This window comes from Rhinolophus sinicus, chromosome 8, assembly GCF_057876585.1.
Source record: "Rhinolophus sinicus isolate RSI-liver-muscle chromosome 8, RSI-T2T, whole genome shotgun sequence".
Taxonomy (NCBI): Eukaryota; Metazoa; Chordata; class Mammalia; order Chiroptera; family Rhinolophidae; genus Rhinolophus; species Rhinolophus sinicus.
Genome location: NC_142508.1, coordinates 2,788,087 through 2,805,189, shown reverse-complemented (window position 1 = coordinate 2,805,189; position 17,103 = coordinate 2,788,087). Strand labels below are relative to the sequence as shown.

Genomic DNA, 17,103 nt, shown 5'->3' with positions numbered 1-17,103 from the left:
ATTGATTTATTCCTAATATATTTTTGTATGGTTAACTATCCTGTGAAAAAAATATTTATAACTACATAATAGCCCATCATGTGGGATAGCATAATTCACTTATTTATTTTCCTGTTGTTACACCTATAGGTTATTTTCATGTTTCGAATGCTGTACTGAAGCTGGTACTGTGTATACACTGGTTGAAATAGTTTTAAAAAATGTTAAACGTGATGGAAGAGTATAATAATTGTCAATAGTTTGTGTTAGAGAACTAATATTCTTATGACTTTAAGTTGATCTTTACTATTTCAATAATTTGTACATATCTTTTATCGCCATATTAAAGTATTTTTACAAATAACTCGGGCTCTGTGAAAAGGCCAAATCTCTTACTTCTAGAAGTTAGGTGCACCAGAAAGAAATGTTAGAGGAATGCAGTAACTTGTCCTTGGAACTTCCCTGGTGACCACAGCTAGTTTATAACCATTTGAACTAGTCCACCTTTAAGATGAAATCAGCAGTTCGCCACTGTTCCCAACGTCTCGTGTGGGCACACGGCACAGAAGCCAGTGCTGTCATGTGGAACCTGGGGTGTCCCGTCTTTTCCTGATGAAACCGGTAGGGAGATGCCCACTCTGTCAGTCCCCATAGAGCAAGCTGGATGTGTGCCCAGGCCTGGGGCAAGCCATGCCCCCAGGAGGGGCCTTGGCTGAGCTGTGGGCCTGTGAACTATTGGCCCCGGCCCCGCTGGGGATGGGCAGCAGCCCCTTTGCTGCCCCCGGCAGACCAGGCTTCACTGGCCCCGGAAGGCAGCCGAGCGAGCGCATCCGAGCTCCTGACCGAGGCTGTCTCAGGTGGCGTCCTGTGTAGGTTAACGTCTCAGCGTGACTCCTAACAGGACAGTCCTTACTGTGGCCCGTGGGACCACGTACCGAGTACTTAGTAAATGCCCAGAGCACTGTGAGCTGCTGCCCTGCTGTATTTCACTGACTCTGTATTGTGAGCCCCACGGGGCAGTAGTGCCCCGTTTGTGGGTAAAGGGACCGGGCCGAAACATGTGAACAGACTTGTCCATGGCCACTCCGCTGACAAATGTGGGCCTGGGATTTGAATCCAGGCTGGAACCGAATTCCTGCAAACTTAACCAAATTGTTGATTTTGAAATATAAGTAGATTTATAGTTGGTTTAGCAATTTGCAGATAACACTTGTTTTTTGGTGAGGAACAACAGAAAAATGATTGGCTTCACTGTTCTGACACACAGCATTGCTGTTCGGAAATGAATATGTGTTTTTCTCTTCCCATTCCGATGAAAGTGTCGTATTGGTTGCTTATGGGGACAGCGGGTCCCAGTAGTGGGGTTGTGAGTGCAGAGTTGGGGGGGTGCACAGATGGGACTCCTTCAGCTCGGCCCTTGCACTGGAGGGAGGGAGCCCTCGCGCGGCAGTCACTAACGCGGCCTCTGCCTCCCTTCTCCCCTAGGCAGAAGGTTATGTAATTGGAAGCTGTATCAAGCACATCCCGATTGCAGGTAGAGATATTACGTATTTCATTCAGCAGCTGCTAAGGGAGAGGGAGGTGGGAGTCCCTCCTGAGCAATCCTTGGAGACCGCAAAAGCCATCAAGGTAAAAACAGACGGGGAACCGGCCGGTTTGGGGGTGAGAGAGATGAGACGGTGTCTGCACACTTCCCTCTGCTGCCACCACTCCCGCTCCCGCCTTCCTTCCTCTCCCTCCCCGTGAATGTGGGTCTTGATCTGTTTACCACTTGAGTTAGGAAGGGGCTGAAAGACTGACGGCTCAGCCTCTTCCTCTGAACATAAAACGGTCTGATAACGGGCTCGAGCGCCAGCTACGTGCTGCGCGTCATTGTAGCGCAGGCTTGTTAGATGGAGCCTTCAGCCAGCGGGATGTGTGTCTGCACCCCCCCCCCCAACGGCAGCAGTGACGTCAGCCAGTCCTCAAGTGTGTTTCCTGGACCTGTGTGTGGGGTTTGTACCCTGAGAACTATAGCTCAGAACAGTCCATTCTGGGATCTAGAATCATTCAACAAAGTCCACCTGTATCTCTGGACTCTAGCTACCGTGCTAGAATTGTTACAGGAAGTTCTACAATTAAGCCTCTGGATTAGAAGAAAGATGGCGTATTGGTCCATGTTTAAATGTCCCCCTGACCTGCTCCATCATGTTTGTCTTTGTGTTCCTATGTACACAGCAGTCGACAGGCCATTTTTAAAGGAACTTTTCAGGTTGAAAAGCAGGACAAATTATTATTGTTTTTTAGTCAAAATGCAAGAGGTTCTTCTTAGTAATGCAAGGATAATTATTAGGTAGATGAAGAGAGCAGGATTTTGTTTGTTTGTGGGGAAGAATTTAAGTGTGGGCTGTGACGTGAGCTTGAGCGTCTCCTTTCTCGTGGACACTCAGTGTTTGTGCAGAGGCGACCCTGGCACCCCCCCCCCGCCCCCACTGCTTTCCTCCCATCAAACTGCCCAAAACTGAGGCTGGTTGAAGGGACGGCAGCATCAGAGGTGACCCCCACATTTTGCATGGCACTCTTGGTGTAAACAGGCATTTTTAAGGACACGGAGCGCTGGGACAGGTCAGGGCTCCTGTGAGCCGGAGGTCAGCTGCTCTGATGTCCCTGGGACGGGACTTCCCAGGGATGGGGACACTCAGCCTGAACGTGCAGCCCTGGGCAGACCGGAAGAGCTGGCCGTTCCCTGTGGGGGAAGTTTACCCAAGTATCCCGACTTCCTTTTTACACTAAATGTTTCCCAAGACTTTTGCTCCTCCTTCCCTTGCCTTTCTTCAATGAAAGAAATTTGAATATTTGATCCAAGCTCCCTCACCACCCCCAAATCTGTTACAAACGTGAATCAGAATTGAACCTCTTGTTCCCGATGCTCAGGGGTGGGGCTGGTGAGTGTGAGTGTCCCCTTTGCAGTAAAGATCCCTGACTGCGCTGACTCATGAGGTCACTTTCTGGTCCTCAAGGTGGCACTGACTTTCCTCACTGGCTCTCTGGGACCACGTGTGCCCTGGCATGGAGCCGGCCTGTTCAGGTCGTGATGGTGTGTCGCTCAGCTGTGCAGGTGGGGAGTCAGGGACTGTCCTCTGTACTCTGCAGGGGCCTTTTGGGGGGGTTTGTCCTGCTGTTAGTTCTCGCCTCACTTATTTCCTGGAGAGAGTGGTGTGGAGCTGCCCCTGGGCTGTGTGCTCCCACGCTGTGTCCTTGGCCCTGAGCTGTCCTCAGGCTGTGTGGGTCATGGCACGCACTGTCCTCTCAGCGAGTCCAGAACTGGAGACCAGCACCGCCACACTCCACCCCACCTTACTTACCGAGGCCTTCGTGCCATCAGTTACGCCGGCTGAGATGCCCTAAGGAGTTGAGCAGGCCTCTAACAATACCTCAGTTTTTGTCTCCAGCCTGATAGATTTGAGGGTGTAGTGACTGTCTCACTGTGTCTGTTATCAGGGAACACAGGGCTATGTGACGAGTCTTGCCCGCCAGTCTTATAATTCTGCTAGAGTTTATCAAGCATGGTATTAGAATACGGGTCAGGGATTCCAGGAAACTTTAAACTTCACATCCTGAGAACACTTCCAGAGGTCCTTCCCACACGTGCAGTGCGCACCAGCTGTGTGCTGCCTTCTCTCCTTGAGGGGGATCCTGACACACGGAGCAGGACTGCCCAAGCAGCTGCAGATGCCCATGGAGACACGTCAGCCACTCAAGGCCAATGTCCCAAGGCCCCGAGGTGGAGGGCGAGACCAGGACCCCACTCTGAGTGAGCGTGGCTTCAGTGTCTCCATGGCGATCTGCAGCTACTCGGGCAGTCTTGCCCCGTGTGTGTAAGGCGCCCTGCTCCATCCCTCTTGCCCACAGGAAGCTTATTTTCAGAGGCTGGTACTCAAGTGCCCCCTGCTGCTTTGCTGAGGTTGAGTCTCAGGACAGGTACTGGGCTCAGAGATCCCAGTGAAGCATCACCAGATGCAGAGCCAACACGCTGCACATCTCAGGTGCCAAGGTGAAAAGGCCCAGCCGGTGCTTGTGCAGCAGCAATGGACGGCAGCCCCAGCCCTGCCTACATGTACCTTCTCTTTTCCTTCCGCATGGCGCCTACCACCTACAGCGTGCCATGCCATCTCCTTACTTATTCCGGACCCTCGCAGAGCGGGTGGCCCAGTAGGCAGCGATGGATCTGTGTGTGTTTTGTTCATTTGTGCATCCCACGTGCCTCGGCACCCAGTAAACACTTGCTGTGGAGCCGATGACTGCAGAGCAGGTGAAAGCCCAGCTGACCGCTGGTGGTAGGTCTCTGGGTGTTGTCTACAGTCCAGAGGGAGACGGCAGGGAACCCGGGCAGGCGCCACGTGGGGCCTAAAAGGAGTAAGGAAAGAGGAGATGGAGACAAGGTACTCGGTAGACACCTTGAAACAGTATTTCAGATAATATGGCAACAAATTTGACATAGTAAGACTGAGATTAATAGCCGAGTTGCAAAGAAAGCCGACTTACAGACCCCAAATCAAAGCGAAGTCATGTCTGCTATGAAAGACGATAGAATACGAGGCTCGATGGCATGTCTGCACTGCAGTTAGGGGTGTGGGTCCGTCTCATTCCGGAGGTGTGTTCAGTGCCTGGGGTTACTGGGATTTGTCGGGGGACGAGGGTCTGGGTAGGTGTTAATGCCTGGGGCCGTCTCTCTGTGCATGCAGGAGAAGTACTGTTACATTTGCCCCGACATAGTCAAGGAGTTTGCCAAGTACGACGTGGACCCCCGGAAGTGGATCAAGCAGTACACGGGGATCAACGCCATTAACCGGAAGAAGTTCGTCATAGATGTCGGCTACGAGAGGTTCCTAGGGCCCGAAATTTTCTTTCACCCTGAGGTGAGATGTTTGCTTTTGGAGTGTGTTGAAGTCTGGCGTGCATGGAGCGATACTGCCACCTTCTGTGCGTTAAGGTCACCTCTCAGTGACGCCACACGCGGCCTCACTCTGCAGACAGACACAGCCCCCTGTGCGATTTCTCTGCTCAACTGATTGTGTCCGGTTGCCTCTCCAAAGACGTGATTATCTGGAAATAGTTAGCAACTGATTATTCCAGGAGTGGGTAGGAAGAAGTTATAAGAACAACAGAAGACAGTGGAATTGAAATGACTGTCACACTGGTATGAAACCCTGTTCATCTCAGGGACCCAGTGTGGGCTGACATACGATACAGCCTTTCCACCTTTCGCGACTGACTGTCCTTCCTGCTCCCCACTTGTTACCCAGGACACTTGGTCCTGCTGTGCCCCCTGCTGCCAGTTAGTTAAAGCTTTTGTCTGAGGACTAAACTGGTCACTAGTTAGCAGGTTTGTCTTGAAGAATCACGTTATCGTTTTAATGGGTAGTCACAGATACTCATTACTACTTTTGTAGAAACAGTAGTTAAGAGGCAACATTTTAAGGTTTAAATAAAATGCACTGTATTCATGGTTTGGTATATTTTCCTGCCTAATTCAGTTTCTATTCAGTAGGTAGGTTAGAAACTGCTGCCTGTTTTCACATGTGCACATGACGATTTTGTTCAGGGAAATGGCATAAAGTGTGTGTGTTACTCTAACCTCATCTCACACTCATTCCCTCCTGCCTCTGATAGGATCGATCTGAAATAGACATGAAACTGACCGTGCCCAGCTGGATGCTACCTTCTTCCTCCCTGACTTGTTACACACGCACGCTTTCCTTGATTTTAAAAACGTATTTCAAGTGCCACGTGACTGAATTATTTATACTTTCGCTTACTTAAGGAATTGAATCTAAGGCTGTTCACTCGGTGACATGAATGTTCCAGTGTTGATTGTTTCGTTTCAAAGCCACCACTCAGTGATCTTTCACTGACTTTTTTTTATATCCTGGCTAATTTTTTCATCATATTAGTAACTCACAAGTGATATACTCATTATATATTCATAGTGTTTCTCATTCCGTATCACATACATCATATACCTGCTTTTTACAGTCTCTTATTAGCACGATTCACTGTGTATTCGTAACACAGGGCTGGTCTGCCTTTGTTACTGTTTGATATTTTTCCTTCACTAAACCCACATATTTCATCTCTTGAGGGGACATATGGTTTCATCACACTTAGTCACGTGGGATTCATTTGACATATCGTTCATTCCCATGTGAAGTTTTTAAAGATATAGTCAATTTTGTATTTGTTAAAGTCACTTTTTAAAAAGAATTTTTGTTTTGTCCTATTGAGAGAAATGTGTAATGTTTCTTTTATATTTATGTAAATTTAGTTTGCCAACCCAGATTTTATGGAATCCATCTCAGATGTTGTTGATGAAGTAATACAGAACTGCCCCATCGATGTACGTCGCCCGCTGTATAAGGTATAAGCCTCTTGGGTAAGGTGCCTCGTCTCACCCCACAACCAGCGGCCGTCATTCTTCAGATAGGTCACTGACATCTATGTGCAGACTTTCCTATTGATGGAGACGGGAGAAGGAGAATAAAGGGTGGTTTTGAAAATGTAGAATGTTTAAAAAAGCAAAACACTTTCTTTACATGGAAGTAGTCATAACCTAATTTTTATTTCATTCTGGCCTATAGATAAGAAAGGTATTTACAGGCCATCTTTCTTGTTCAGCTTCTAAGTAGGATGGAGGTTGGGGCCTGGAGGGGAATTGTATGTGACAGGCACGTCTGGGCAGGCCTGTGATGTCCCCAAAGGGCCAGTCACTTCAAGGAGCATGTGCAAGCCCTGGCTGCCCCTGGGCGTCACCTGGAGGTTACAATATACACGTGTTAGGTCCCGCCCTCAGAAATGCTGATATACTTGGGCTGGGCCTGGGCATCTGGATTTAAAAGCTTCCCAGATGATTCTAACGTGCAGTTAGATTGAGAACCATGGTAGCGACTGGTTTAATATTAGTGTTTAGTACTTTTATGCTCTCACTCAAAAGTGAAGCCAGTTTCGAGTTGCTTGGCAATCCATCTGGATGCTTCATCCTGAATTCTGTTTCTCAGATATCTGAGTGCCTACCACACACAAGACACTGTTGTTAAATTAGAGGATTAAGTATGTGTGAGAGATGGTTCTTAGGTTCAGGAGCTTATAAAAAAGCTAAAAATAATACCGAAATAATTCTAAGGGGAACCACTACAAGCTGAATGTCATGAAAGTGAATCATGCAAATTACGGTAATTGAGAGAAGGGGCAGGCTGCATTTAATTAGAGGGGATCAAGAAAGGCTTTGAGAAGCTGGCATTTGAGCTGAATCTGAGGGCTTGGCCTGCGTTTGGGGGGTGGAGGGGGCACAAGACAGGTGGAGGGAACTGGATGAGCAGAGGGGTGCGGGTAGAGCAGAGATTTCAGAAATCTGTTGGGTGGAGTCCGACACGGTAGTAGCAGGAGAGGGAGACAAGTCTGGGAGGGGTGGGGCTGGTGGGAAAACAGTTCCAACCTGTTTTAGCAGCAGGTTGGGAGTTGTTCACAATGCTTATTTATTAGGTAAATACATTTCGATATAGTTCAAGGAATGACTTTCCTGTAACAAAATAGCTTAAAGTGTGTGTGTGTGTGTGTGTGTGTGTGTGTGTGCGTGCTCTTTAAATCAGAGAAGCATGTTGCAAATTAAATTTTGTATATCTTATTTTTCATTCTTAGGGTTGAATGAGTTCAAATATCTTTATTTGAGAGAGAAATACACATATTTTAAGATATCACTGGTTTTTCTCAGCCCTTCTCAAAATCAGCGTTTTGGCTGTGGTGTCCTCAGCGGGGTTCAGGGAGAGGTGTGGCCTGTCCCCTGGAAGGGTCTCGTGGACTTGGGCTTTCTCCTAAGGGACTGAGGGTTCACGCAGAGAGGTGACACAACACGAGTCAGGTTTGAGGAAAGTGCTCGAGCTGCAGGAGAGGGAGTGGAGGGCAGGCAGGACGGGGGTGAGGGCTGCTGGGTGCTGCGGCGACACAGGACCGTGCCCACACAGGGAGGGGCCAGGGCACGTGGGGGACGGAGGGCGGTGAGTGGGAATGGGAGAGGCTCGCACATCTGGGAGGGAGCGGCTGTGCTTTGCCAAGTGGGAATGCAGGAGAAGGGGCCCCATCGTGGAGTCTGGAGGAACTGACTTGGCTGCACAGCTGGAGGTTTAGGAGGAAGATGTGGGTTAGATTTTGAGGCTCATCCATATGCTGCAAGGATGAAAAGGTCTGCAAGGGGCTGTCACCAGGGGAGTGTGCAGGTGCGAGGACAAGAAGACTGGGGAGACTTGTAAGGGACGCACGGAGGGGAGACCAAAGAGACTGTGTATCGGCTGGGGTTCTCCAGAGAAACGACGGTGTCTCGACCTCCACCTGTCCCTCTATGTCCGGCTCAGATTTGTTTTAAGGACTCGGCCTGCTTTCAGTCTGGCAAGTCCAGAGTTCATGGTGCCGGCCGGCAGGAGTTGGCACTACAGATGTGGGGCAGATTCCTTCTGTTCTGGGACCCTCGTCGTTGCTCTGAAGGCCTTCGGCTGCCTGGTGAGGCCCGCTGGGCTCTGGAGGCCTGTGCTGTGAACCCCTCTAATGTGAAGCCCACCTACAGGCCCCCTCAGCAGCACCGGGAGCCGTGTTGGAGCAAATCACTGGGTGCTGTGGCCTGGCCGCACTGACACGCAACATGAACCAACACAGAAGCCAGGGGAAGACTGCTGTCACCAGCCCTATCAGGTGACACTGAGAAGTCACACAAGATGAGGGTGGAGATGTGGACCCTGAAGCTCTGGGAGGTGAATAACCTGGTTGGGGGGGGGGGTTAGGCACACAGTCTTGCGGGGCAGAGAAGACGTGCAGACAATTCTAGTGAGACGTCTGTGCCAGTTGTCACATCCCCTGTGATCAGGCCGCGGGTTAGAGCAGCGCTGAGATTCACTCGCATGTTTTCTAGGACTGTTGGGCGCGCCTACAGCCCCCACCTCAGAAATAGGCTTGGTTAGCGTTGCTGGGGTTGTCGCCTTTGGTTCAGTTCAGGAGTAAAAAGGCCCGAGTCCCTAAAGAGACACAGCCATGCGGGGACGCAGGACGGGCTAGTTCCCAGGAGCTTCTTCCTGGGGCCTGGCCGTGCTCCACGCCTCTCGGTGGGCGTTTTGCTCCTCGCCTGCGTGAACCGCGGTGGCCCGTGACAGTGACACCGGGTGGCGGCAGGTGGCGCTGTGTGTGTCAGACCGTTGGGAATAAGAAGAGAGCCCGTAACACAAAACGTACTTACATTACAGGAGCCGGAATGGTCGTTATTTTTAGCACCAAGTTCGCTATTAAATGAACTTATCATTAATATAGACTTTATTTTGTATCTTTCTGACTTAAATTTCAGGTGACTGACAGGTTATGTGTAGTGTTTATAGTGGAATGTGCTGCGATCTTTGGGCAGCATAAAGAACGGGACCTTTCCATTGTAATGTACAACTGAGACTTCATCTGACGTCATGAGATAAACATTTGCGTGGCAGAGGAAGGTCCTGTGATAATAGTTGAGGGCTGTTAAGAAATCCAGTCGGCACAGTGAGCTCCACAAATGTGCTGCAGTTATGCCAACCACACATAAGGATTCGTAGCCATTTAGCAGGTCAGGGGACTGCATTGTAAAAACACAATTTAGGTAAAGAAAATTTAGACTCCACAGATGAGCAAAGATGATTATTTCCAACTTCAAGTGCATTTAGAAAATTTGAGAAGTACCAAAATCTTTAATAAAGAAAACAGAAGTCACTCCTCTGTAATCATTGCTTATCATTTATTACTTTGACTATCTTTCTCTCTTTTTTTTGGAAATATAAATAGGTAGGTAGACATATCAGGCTATAGTTAAGCTTTATATCCTGTATATCAACTTAGCGTTATGTTGTGAACATTTTCTTAAGTAATTAGCGTTCTTCAAAAACATTCTTTTTAATGGAATTTAATGCTCCATCCTATGTCTGTTTCAGTGTCCAACTCTTTTCCTGTATTTAGGTTTTGATATTTTTCTAGCCGAGGTCAGGATTTCTTTCTCTCCCAGGACAGACACACACGGCCGTGTGTGATTAGTGCTGCCTTTTTGTTGGCCGCTTTTCATCGGAGAACTTGCTGACCCAGGGGAGCAGATGCTTTCTGGCTGAAATGCTCTCGAGTCACCAGGTCTTTGAGCACTTTGAGGTTTCCTGTCAAAATTCCGAGTGCGCTTCTGGGCGCTTCCGGGCACTTATGGGCGCTTCCAGGTCCATCAATTTATTTATTCATTGGGCAGTATTTATGGGGAGCCTGCTGTGTGCTGTGATTGTTCTGGGCACTGTGGGATCACCTGTGACCCAAACAGGGAAAAAAGTCCCTTCATCGTGGAGATTACATTTCTGTGGCGGCAACAGACAAAATAATAAACGAGCAGGATACATAGTGAGGTGCCAAGGAGGAAAGTAGAGCAGGAAACGGAGACGGGGTGCAGGAGCTTGGGGTGTGGGGGGATGGTCTCCTCTAGGCCGTGGGTAACGTGTGAGCAAAGACTCGAGGGGCCGAGGGAGCCAGCCAGGTGCGTCTGGGGGCGGCAAGGTCCAGGCAGCACCTGGGCAGAAGCCCAGGAGGCACAGAGCCCTGAGGCCGGGGCAGGCCCTGCGTGGTCTGAAAAGAGCAGGGAGCGGTGTGAGTAGAAGGGAGCGCCCGAGGTGGGGATGGGAAGGAGAGCAGGTTGGGAAGGGGGCGCAGGAAGCGCCTTGGAAGAGCCCCCAACCCTGGGAGGCATGGCGACCATAGTGTGAATCGGGGGTTGAAGGGCCAGATAGTAAATATAGTCGGAGTCAGCACACACGTAATTTCACTTTCACTGTCCCAAGTAACATGTAGCATGAAAGAACACAACTTTTATGTTTCATCAAAATCGGATAAGAGATTTAATGAAAATCTCCCCTGCTTCCCCCTTCCACACATGGGATTCTGTTGTGGCCACTTAGCAGAATCTTAGGGTGATGGAAGGGCGTGGGCAGCAAGCATGTCTCGTTTGACAGCACTTCTGGTAGTTTCGATATGCTCCTTTTCTCCCCAACATCACGTTTCTGAAAGGTTCCGGTATTAACTGGAAACTTATCTTTTCCCCAGTGATTGTTAAGGCAAAATAACTAAATATCCAGTGTTAATTTGGCCTGAGATTTTTATTACAACAGGTCAGTTTGTTGATTTATACAGTTTGCTCTGGCCTCCTGGTCCTTGTAAAGCTTCCTCATTGTACAGAGGGAGCGTGTGGAAGCGGATTTGCTTTATGTGTTCACTTGGTTATAACTGAGGAAAGTACTGAGAGGAAGAATTTGTGATACAGGGAAAAAGTACAACGTACACTTTTGATAGCATTAACTTTGCTTCAATGATTATCTTTTCATATAGGTTGGAATGTGTTATTCACACAAGTGATTGGGCATGTGGGAATTCTGTGTGGGTGGGTTACTAGAACATTGTGGGTGGATAATTCATCAAAGGAAACCCTTCTGCTTGTGTCTTTTAGAATGTCGTTCTTTCAGGAGGCTCCACAATGTTCAGGGATTTTGGACGTCGACTACAGAGAGATTTAAAAAGGGTGGTGGATGCCAGACTAAAACTCAGTGAAGAGCTCAGTGGTGGCAGAATAAAGGTAGGGGGCGGGGACGGGGGCATGCGAATGAAGTAGAGTTTCTGTACCTGAGCTGACGTGGCTGTCTCCCTAACACACAGCTGAAGGACTTTATTGTCTGGGTAACGTGAACTCAGACAAGTTTGCATCACTTTCTTAGCCACACTGTGAAATTACATTTAGAGGTTTGTTGCCTGAACTCATTCCAAGTGTGTAGTTAAGACGGATTTACCTACTGATACAACAACAGCAATTTTCTGCTCTCACTGACCCACATTTGCCGGCAATTGTCTTTTGTTTTGTAAGAGATCAGGCTTGTAGGGTAATGACCCGTATCCCAAGAAGATGGGGTCTGTTTACACTGAGGATCTTGAATGTCCTTTGGGAATGTTCTCATTAAACTGAAATAAGTGATACTCGCAGGGACTTCCGCTGAGCTCCTCCCGGATAGTGATTCTTCATTCCCTGCCCGTTGTACTCTGGCTTCTGAGCAGATCGGGCCTTGGTGTCGGGTGAATGGGGAGCAAGCGTATGTCCTTCCCTGCTGGAATCAGTGTTGGAAAATGGGATTTCTGGGAGTATTTTTGGGATCCTCAGTGTTATTTGGAATTACTTCTACAGTAATTACTAAACCATCTCATCTGTTTAGTAAAAGAAATCAGTTGGGCTAGTTGCTTGGGGTTTTAAATGCCTTTAGTGTTGTGAAAGACAGGCCCCCCCTGACTTGTGTGCTTTGTTCTCTGCACCCCAGGGCGGGCGGGGGGCCGGGGGCTGCAGGCAGGGTTTTGGCAGCGGATCAGCTGAGGACCTTCTTGTAAGAGGCCGGTGAGGCTGGTGCCACCACACAGGGACCTGCACATCAGGGAAGGAAGGGCCTTGTGCCGTCACGGCGGGAGGAGGCCCTCATGACGGTGGCCAGAGCGCAGCCGCTGCCGCGTCCCCTGGAAGGCGCTGAGAGGGCGTCCGCCGCTGAGTGAGCACACGCCCCTTTGCTTTGCAGCCCAAGCCCGTGGAGGTGCAGGTGATCACGCACCATATGCAGCGCTACGCCGTGTGGTTCGGGGGCTCCATGCTCGCCTCCACCGTGAGTCCTTCCTCGCTTGTCCTGTGGTTTCATTTCTGCCATCTCCGTTGAGTTGGGTTAAATATTGACTTACGAAGCTGCAGTAGTGTGTGTTCTAATGGTGCGTGGCTCTACACCAGGGGTGTCCACACTGCGGCCCGCGGGCCAACTGCGGCCTGCAATCCTTTGTTAATTGGCCCGCAGCAAATTCCAAAAATATATTTAGTTTACTTAAGTAAACCATGTGAGGCAATACGTACTTCACCTCAAGTGAGTGGCCCGGCTGTTTGTGTATTTTACCACATATGGCCCTTGGTGAAAACCGTTGAAAAGTTTGGACACCCCTGCTCTACACGATCGCACATTTCATTCTGTGACATATAAAACGTAGGATCATTTAAATGGCCCAGCAAATTTGCATGTATCCTGTGATTAGGGGTTAAGATTGTACAGATTAGTGAAACCCCAAAATAACCTAAAATGCCTTGAATTAATCATCATTTCCAGGGACTTTTCCAAGTAATGATTGCTTTTCCTCTTCAGATGTGTGAATAGATAACGAATTGATAATTTCGGGCAAGCACAAAAATAGAGGCTGAGGAAAGTTTAAGAAAACGAAATGAACTCCCCTGTCGCAGTCAGGCCCTGGGGGAGGTTCCAGCCGTCCCAGCGGGTGTGCAGGCAGAGCTGGGGCTTGGGGCGGCCGTCGCTTGTTGAGCTGCCTTCCCTTCCTGGAAGGCGGACACACTCCTCTAACCGTTGCCTCCTCCAGCCCGAGTTCTTCCAGGTCTGTCACACCAAGAAGGACTACGAGGAGTACGGCCCCAGCATCTGCCGCCACAACCCCGTCTTTGGAGTCATGTCCTAGCGTCGGCCTCGAGGCGCCGTCCCGTCGTGTCAGCTGCCGAGCAGGTGCCCTTCAGAGCGCGGAGAAGCCCTCAGCTCCCAGAGCAGTGGCGTCGGGAGCTGGTGTCGAGCAGCGTGCTTGCGTCGCCGAGTGCATGAGGCACCGCCAGTCAGCTCAGTACAAGCCATCGGTGTGCCCACCCCGTCACCTGCCCTCCCGCCCCCTCCACCTCTCCACCCGAGCTTCTAGTTGACAGATGTAATTCTGAAGGAATTTCCCTGTGACTTTCAGAATTATTAGGAAAAAACCCTAGAACATGGCGCAAAATATTCCCCCTCTCCCTACCTCCAGGAAAGAATATGGGGCTGTAAACCCTTTCCTCCCAGCCTATTTTTGTAAATAACGTGTTACAAACTTGAAATACAAATTGATGTTTATATTTCCTATCATTTTGTATTTTATGGCATTTGGTACAGCGAGCTAATCCTGAGCATGAGCAGATATGGGTGTCACGAGTGCCGCTGTGATAGATGTGTGTCATTGTGAGGCATGTTGTGACGCGTGTGTAGGCGCAGAGGACGTAAACCAGAGCAAACTTTTTTGCCACGTTTGCCAGAAAATGACTGCACTTTATTGGAGTGACATGAAGTTGAAACACTAAACAGTACTGTATGAGAATTACTGCAGATCACATACCTTTTCATGTTCTTGTCTGAACTTTCTGGAACTGCTTTTGTAGAAGATGCTGGTTTGCTGTCGGTGAGTGTTGGATGAAATACTCCCTTGCACCGTTGTAATAAAAGCGATTAGACTCTTTATAAAGATTTCCTGTGTGGCCTGCTGGTCTTCTGGCTTTCTCCTGTGTGCTCGTACATCTTTTAAGGGACACTGAGATTTGTTTCACATCGGTGGAGGATTCCATGATTAGCACCGAGTTCGTGGGAGGAAATTTCCTAGAATGATGCCCTTCTCCATCATTGCCCGTGGTACGGATGACCCGGGGAGACAGTGTTAGTGGCTGGGGGAGGGAGGACTGGGGGCGGGCGCGCCTGGCGATTCCCAGCACCCCTGACATTTGCTGAGTTGCTGGCTTGAAAGGTAATCTGCTTAATTAAGAGATTTACTTTTATTTCATTCTTCCTAGGATACTGTTATCTTTTTAAACTGGTATTTATGGTGTTTCTCTAAATCAGGCAGTATGTTTTATTCTCCGAAAATTTGCCTTCGTAAAGAAGCATTTGGCTCTTTGGTAGGTAACAGCCACCGAGTGGGATTCTGAGAGTTAGTTGGTGGTCAAACCCAAGGCCATGAGTCTGTGGCATGATTTCATAAGACACAGGAATAGAGAGTTTGGAAGCACAGTGGGAAGATGGGAAAATCCCCCCTAACCCCCAAGTCCCTTGTTATGTGTTATGTCATGTCTTCTAGGAGGCCACCGATACTGGATGTTTTGATGTTGAATTATTTTCGTTTTTGTTCAAAATGCTTTTCCAGTATGTTTTGTCACGTGCATTGACTTTATGTTATAAGGTAAATGAGGTAAGAGAATTGTTACTCTAAGCACTTAGAGCCTTAATGGGCCCATAGTCAGTGGTCGATAAATTTCAGCCATTCGTACTCTGTTATAAAGCAGTTGTGTCCTGTGAGTCCTGCTAGTCAAAACTGCATTAGAAATTGGTCTCGCTGGGGAAAAGAGAATTTTAGGCTCATGAACTAAGTGGTCTTTAGGACTTTCAGTAAGAAAATAGTTTTTAAAAGATATTAGTATATAGTTGTAGAATCTAAACATCGCGGGGCCTTATTATTAATTGCTGATAAAATTGAATCACTTTTATCAAACATATAATAAAAAACATCACCCGGTGTTACCTGCACAGCAGCTGTTGCCCGCTGGTGCCATGGTGGCCGCTGTCCTTGATAAGTACTCTGAGGGTGTGTTCAGTTTTGGTGACGCATGTTCCATAGACACGCTTTAGTTAATGCACTGGGACTTGGAGAATTATTCTTGTATCGCTGCGTTATTTCAGTGGCAGGATGATGGATGGGGTCCTGAAGCGATCGGCCCCCAGAGGGGTCCCCCTGCCTGGAGTGCTCCTACCTGTACCTGCCTCTCCAGCATCAGCTCTGCACGAAGCCTTCTTTGCCCTCCCCCATCAGTCAGCCTGTCCTTACCCAGGTGTGCCCTGTGTCCGTCTCCAGATGGAGGCCCTCGAAAATAGGAGTCTGAGCTTTGCAATGCCTGGTGGGTGCCCAGTAAATACTGAGTTAAATTCCTATGACTCGGGTTTTCCCAGGCCATGTGTACTCGATACGGAGAAGCCTTGAGTGTTTGGGTGACCTCAGGTGAAAGCTGGTCTTTGAGTGTCTGGGATGTTACCTCGCATTACCTTAAGACACTTACTGATGTGGAATCTGGCCCCTCTATCCCGGACACGTCGCGTGGGAGTGGCTGCCCTCCACCACGGCCACCGTCCCCAGTGTGATCAACAAAGGGCCCCGCACAGAAACTGCCCTGCAGGAGTCTCGCAGGCGTAAGTGTATTTTATGGCGGCGGCAGCCAGTTCATTCTCCAGCTTAACTAACATGAATAATGAGGTCTTGTGTGAGTGAAGTACCGGTTGGTCTGTGATTAATTCCTTCTTTGTGATCCCTCCCTTCTATCTCATTTGTAAAAATTATGATTGTGCCAAACAAGCTCGTGCGGTTAATCAAATGCCCAGTTTATTTAAAACCGCAGGGGCGTCCCATTAAGAATATTTATCTGTTAAATAATTCTTTACTTAATTGGGGAATATCTCACAACGTTTCTTGTAAAAGCTACTGTCAGGCTTATTAAATAGGAATATAAATTGATTGGCAAAATAATTGTGTGAGGCTCTGATTGACAAGTACATCAATGTTACTTGTTCAGATGGAAATAACATTTTTTAAAAGCTGAAACAAACGATGGCTTGATCTTGGTATTATGCAAGGATTTTTCTAATGTTAAAATACTAGTTCTTTCCACTCTGTATTATGTCTCAAAGTAAGCCGCTGTTTATTCCCTGCAGGTTGAGGGCTCAGGTTTTATTTTACCCTTCTGTTTTTCACTCGGGGTGCTATGGATTATTTCTGGTTGTGTGTGTGTGTGCAGTCATACATATGTATTAATAGTATTTGCTAACAACAATTGCAAATTGATAATTGTTAATACAGTTTTGTTATTAAAAAATTAATGACAAACAAGGATTTATGACGAAAATTTAGGCGTTGGCTATCTTTTCAATATTAAGGGGTCAGATCAAAGCTCCATTTAATTCACTCTCGGCCACATTAGCACTGGCTGCAGATAAGTTCTGAATAGCTTCCCACGGACATACTTTGGCCTTGAGTCATCTGTCTTTGTGCTTCTCCTGTCTGGTTGGCAGTGGTGGCCAGGGGCTCATGTTTTCCAGCGAGGGGCACTTCCTGTCATTGGCTTGTGGCGGTCAGTGTAGCAGATCCTGGGGATAAAACAGAAGTCGTCATTCAGACTCTGGCGCTGCTGCTGGCTGGCTAGCGGTCCTCATCACCGTCAGTTCATTCCTTTCCGTCTGTCTCCTTTCCGTCCCTTAC

The 17,103-nt window shown here is 48.4% G+C and overlaps 1 protein-coding gene across 8 annotated transcripts in view; it reads left to right on the top strand.

Moving 5' to 3' along the window:
• Positions 1–14,333, top strand: part of ACTR3B (actin related protein 3B) — a 46,300-nt gene extending 31,967 nt beyond the window's left edge. For 2 of the 8 annotated variants that reach the window (XM_074315107.2, XM_074315099.2), the window contains 7 exons: positions 1,465–1,513; positions 2,979–3,076; positions 4,704–4,877; positions 6,284–6,376; positions 11,495–11,620; positions 12,600–12,683; positions 13,435–14,333. In XM_074315107.2, the coding sequence (XP_074171208.2) occupies positions 1,465–1,513; positions 2,979–3,076; positions 4,704–4,877; positions 6,284–6,376; positions 11,495–11,620; positions 12,600–12,683; positions 13,435–13,530 (720 nt within the window). In that variant the 3' untranslated portion in view covers positions 13,531–14,333. Of the gene's footprint in view, positions 1–1,464; positions 1,609–2,978; positions 3,077–4,703; positions 4,878–6,283; positions 6,377–8,572; positions 8,757–11,494; positions 11,621–12,599; positions 12,684–13,434 lie in introns of those variants that run through there. The other 6 variants (XM_074315105.2, XM_074315100.2, XM_074315106.2 and 3 more) reach the window with 4 other exon arrangements.
• Positions 14,334–17,103: the final 2,770 nt, after the last annotated feature.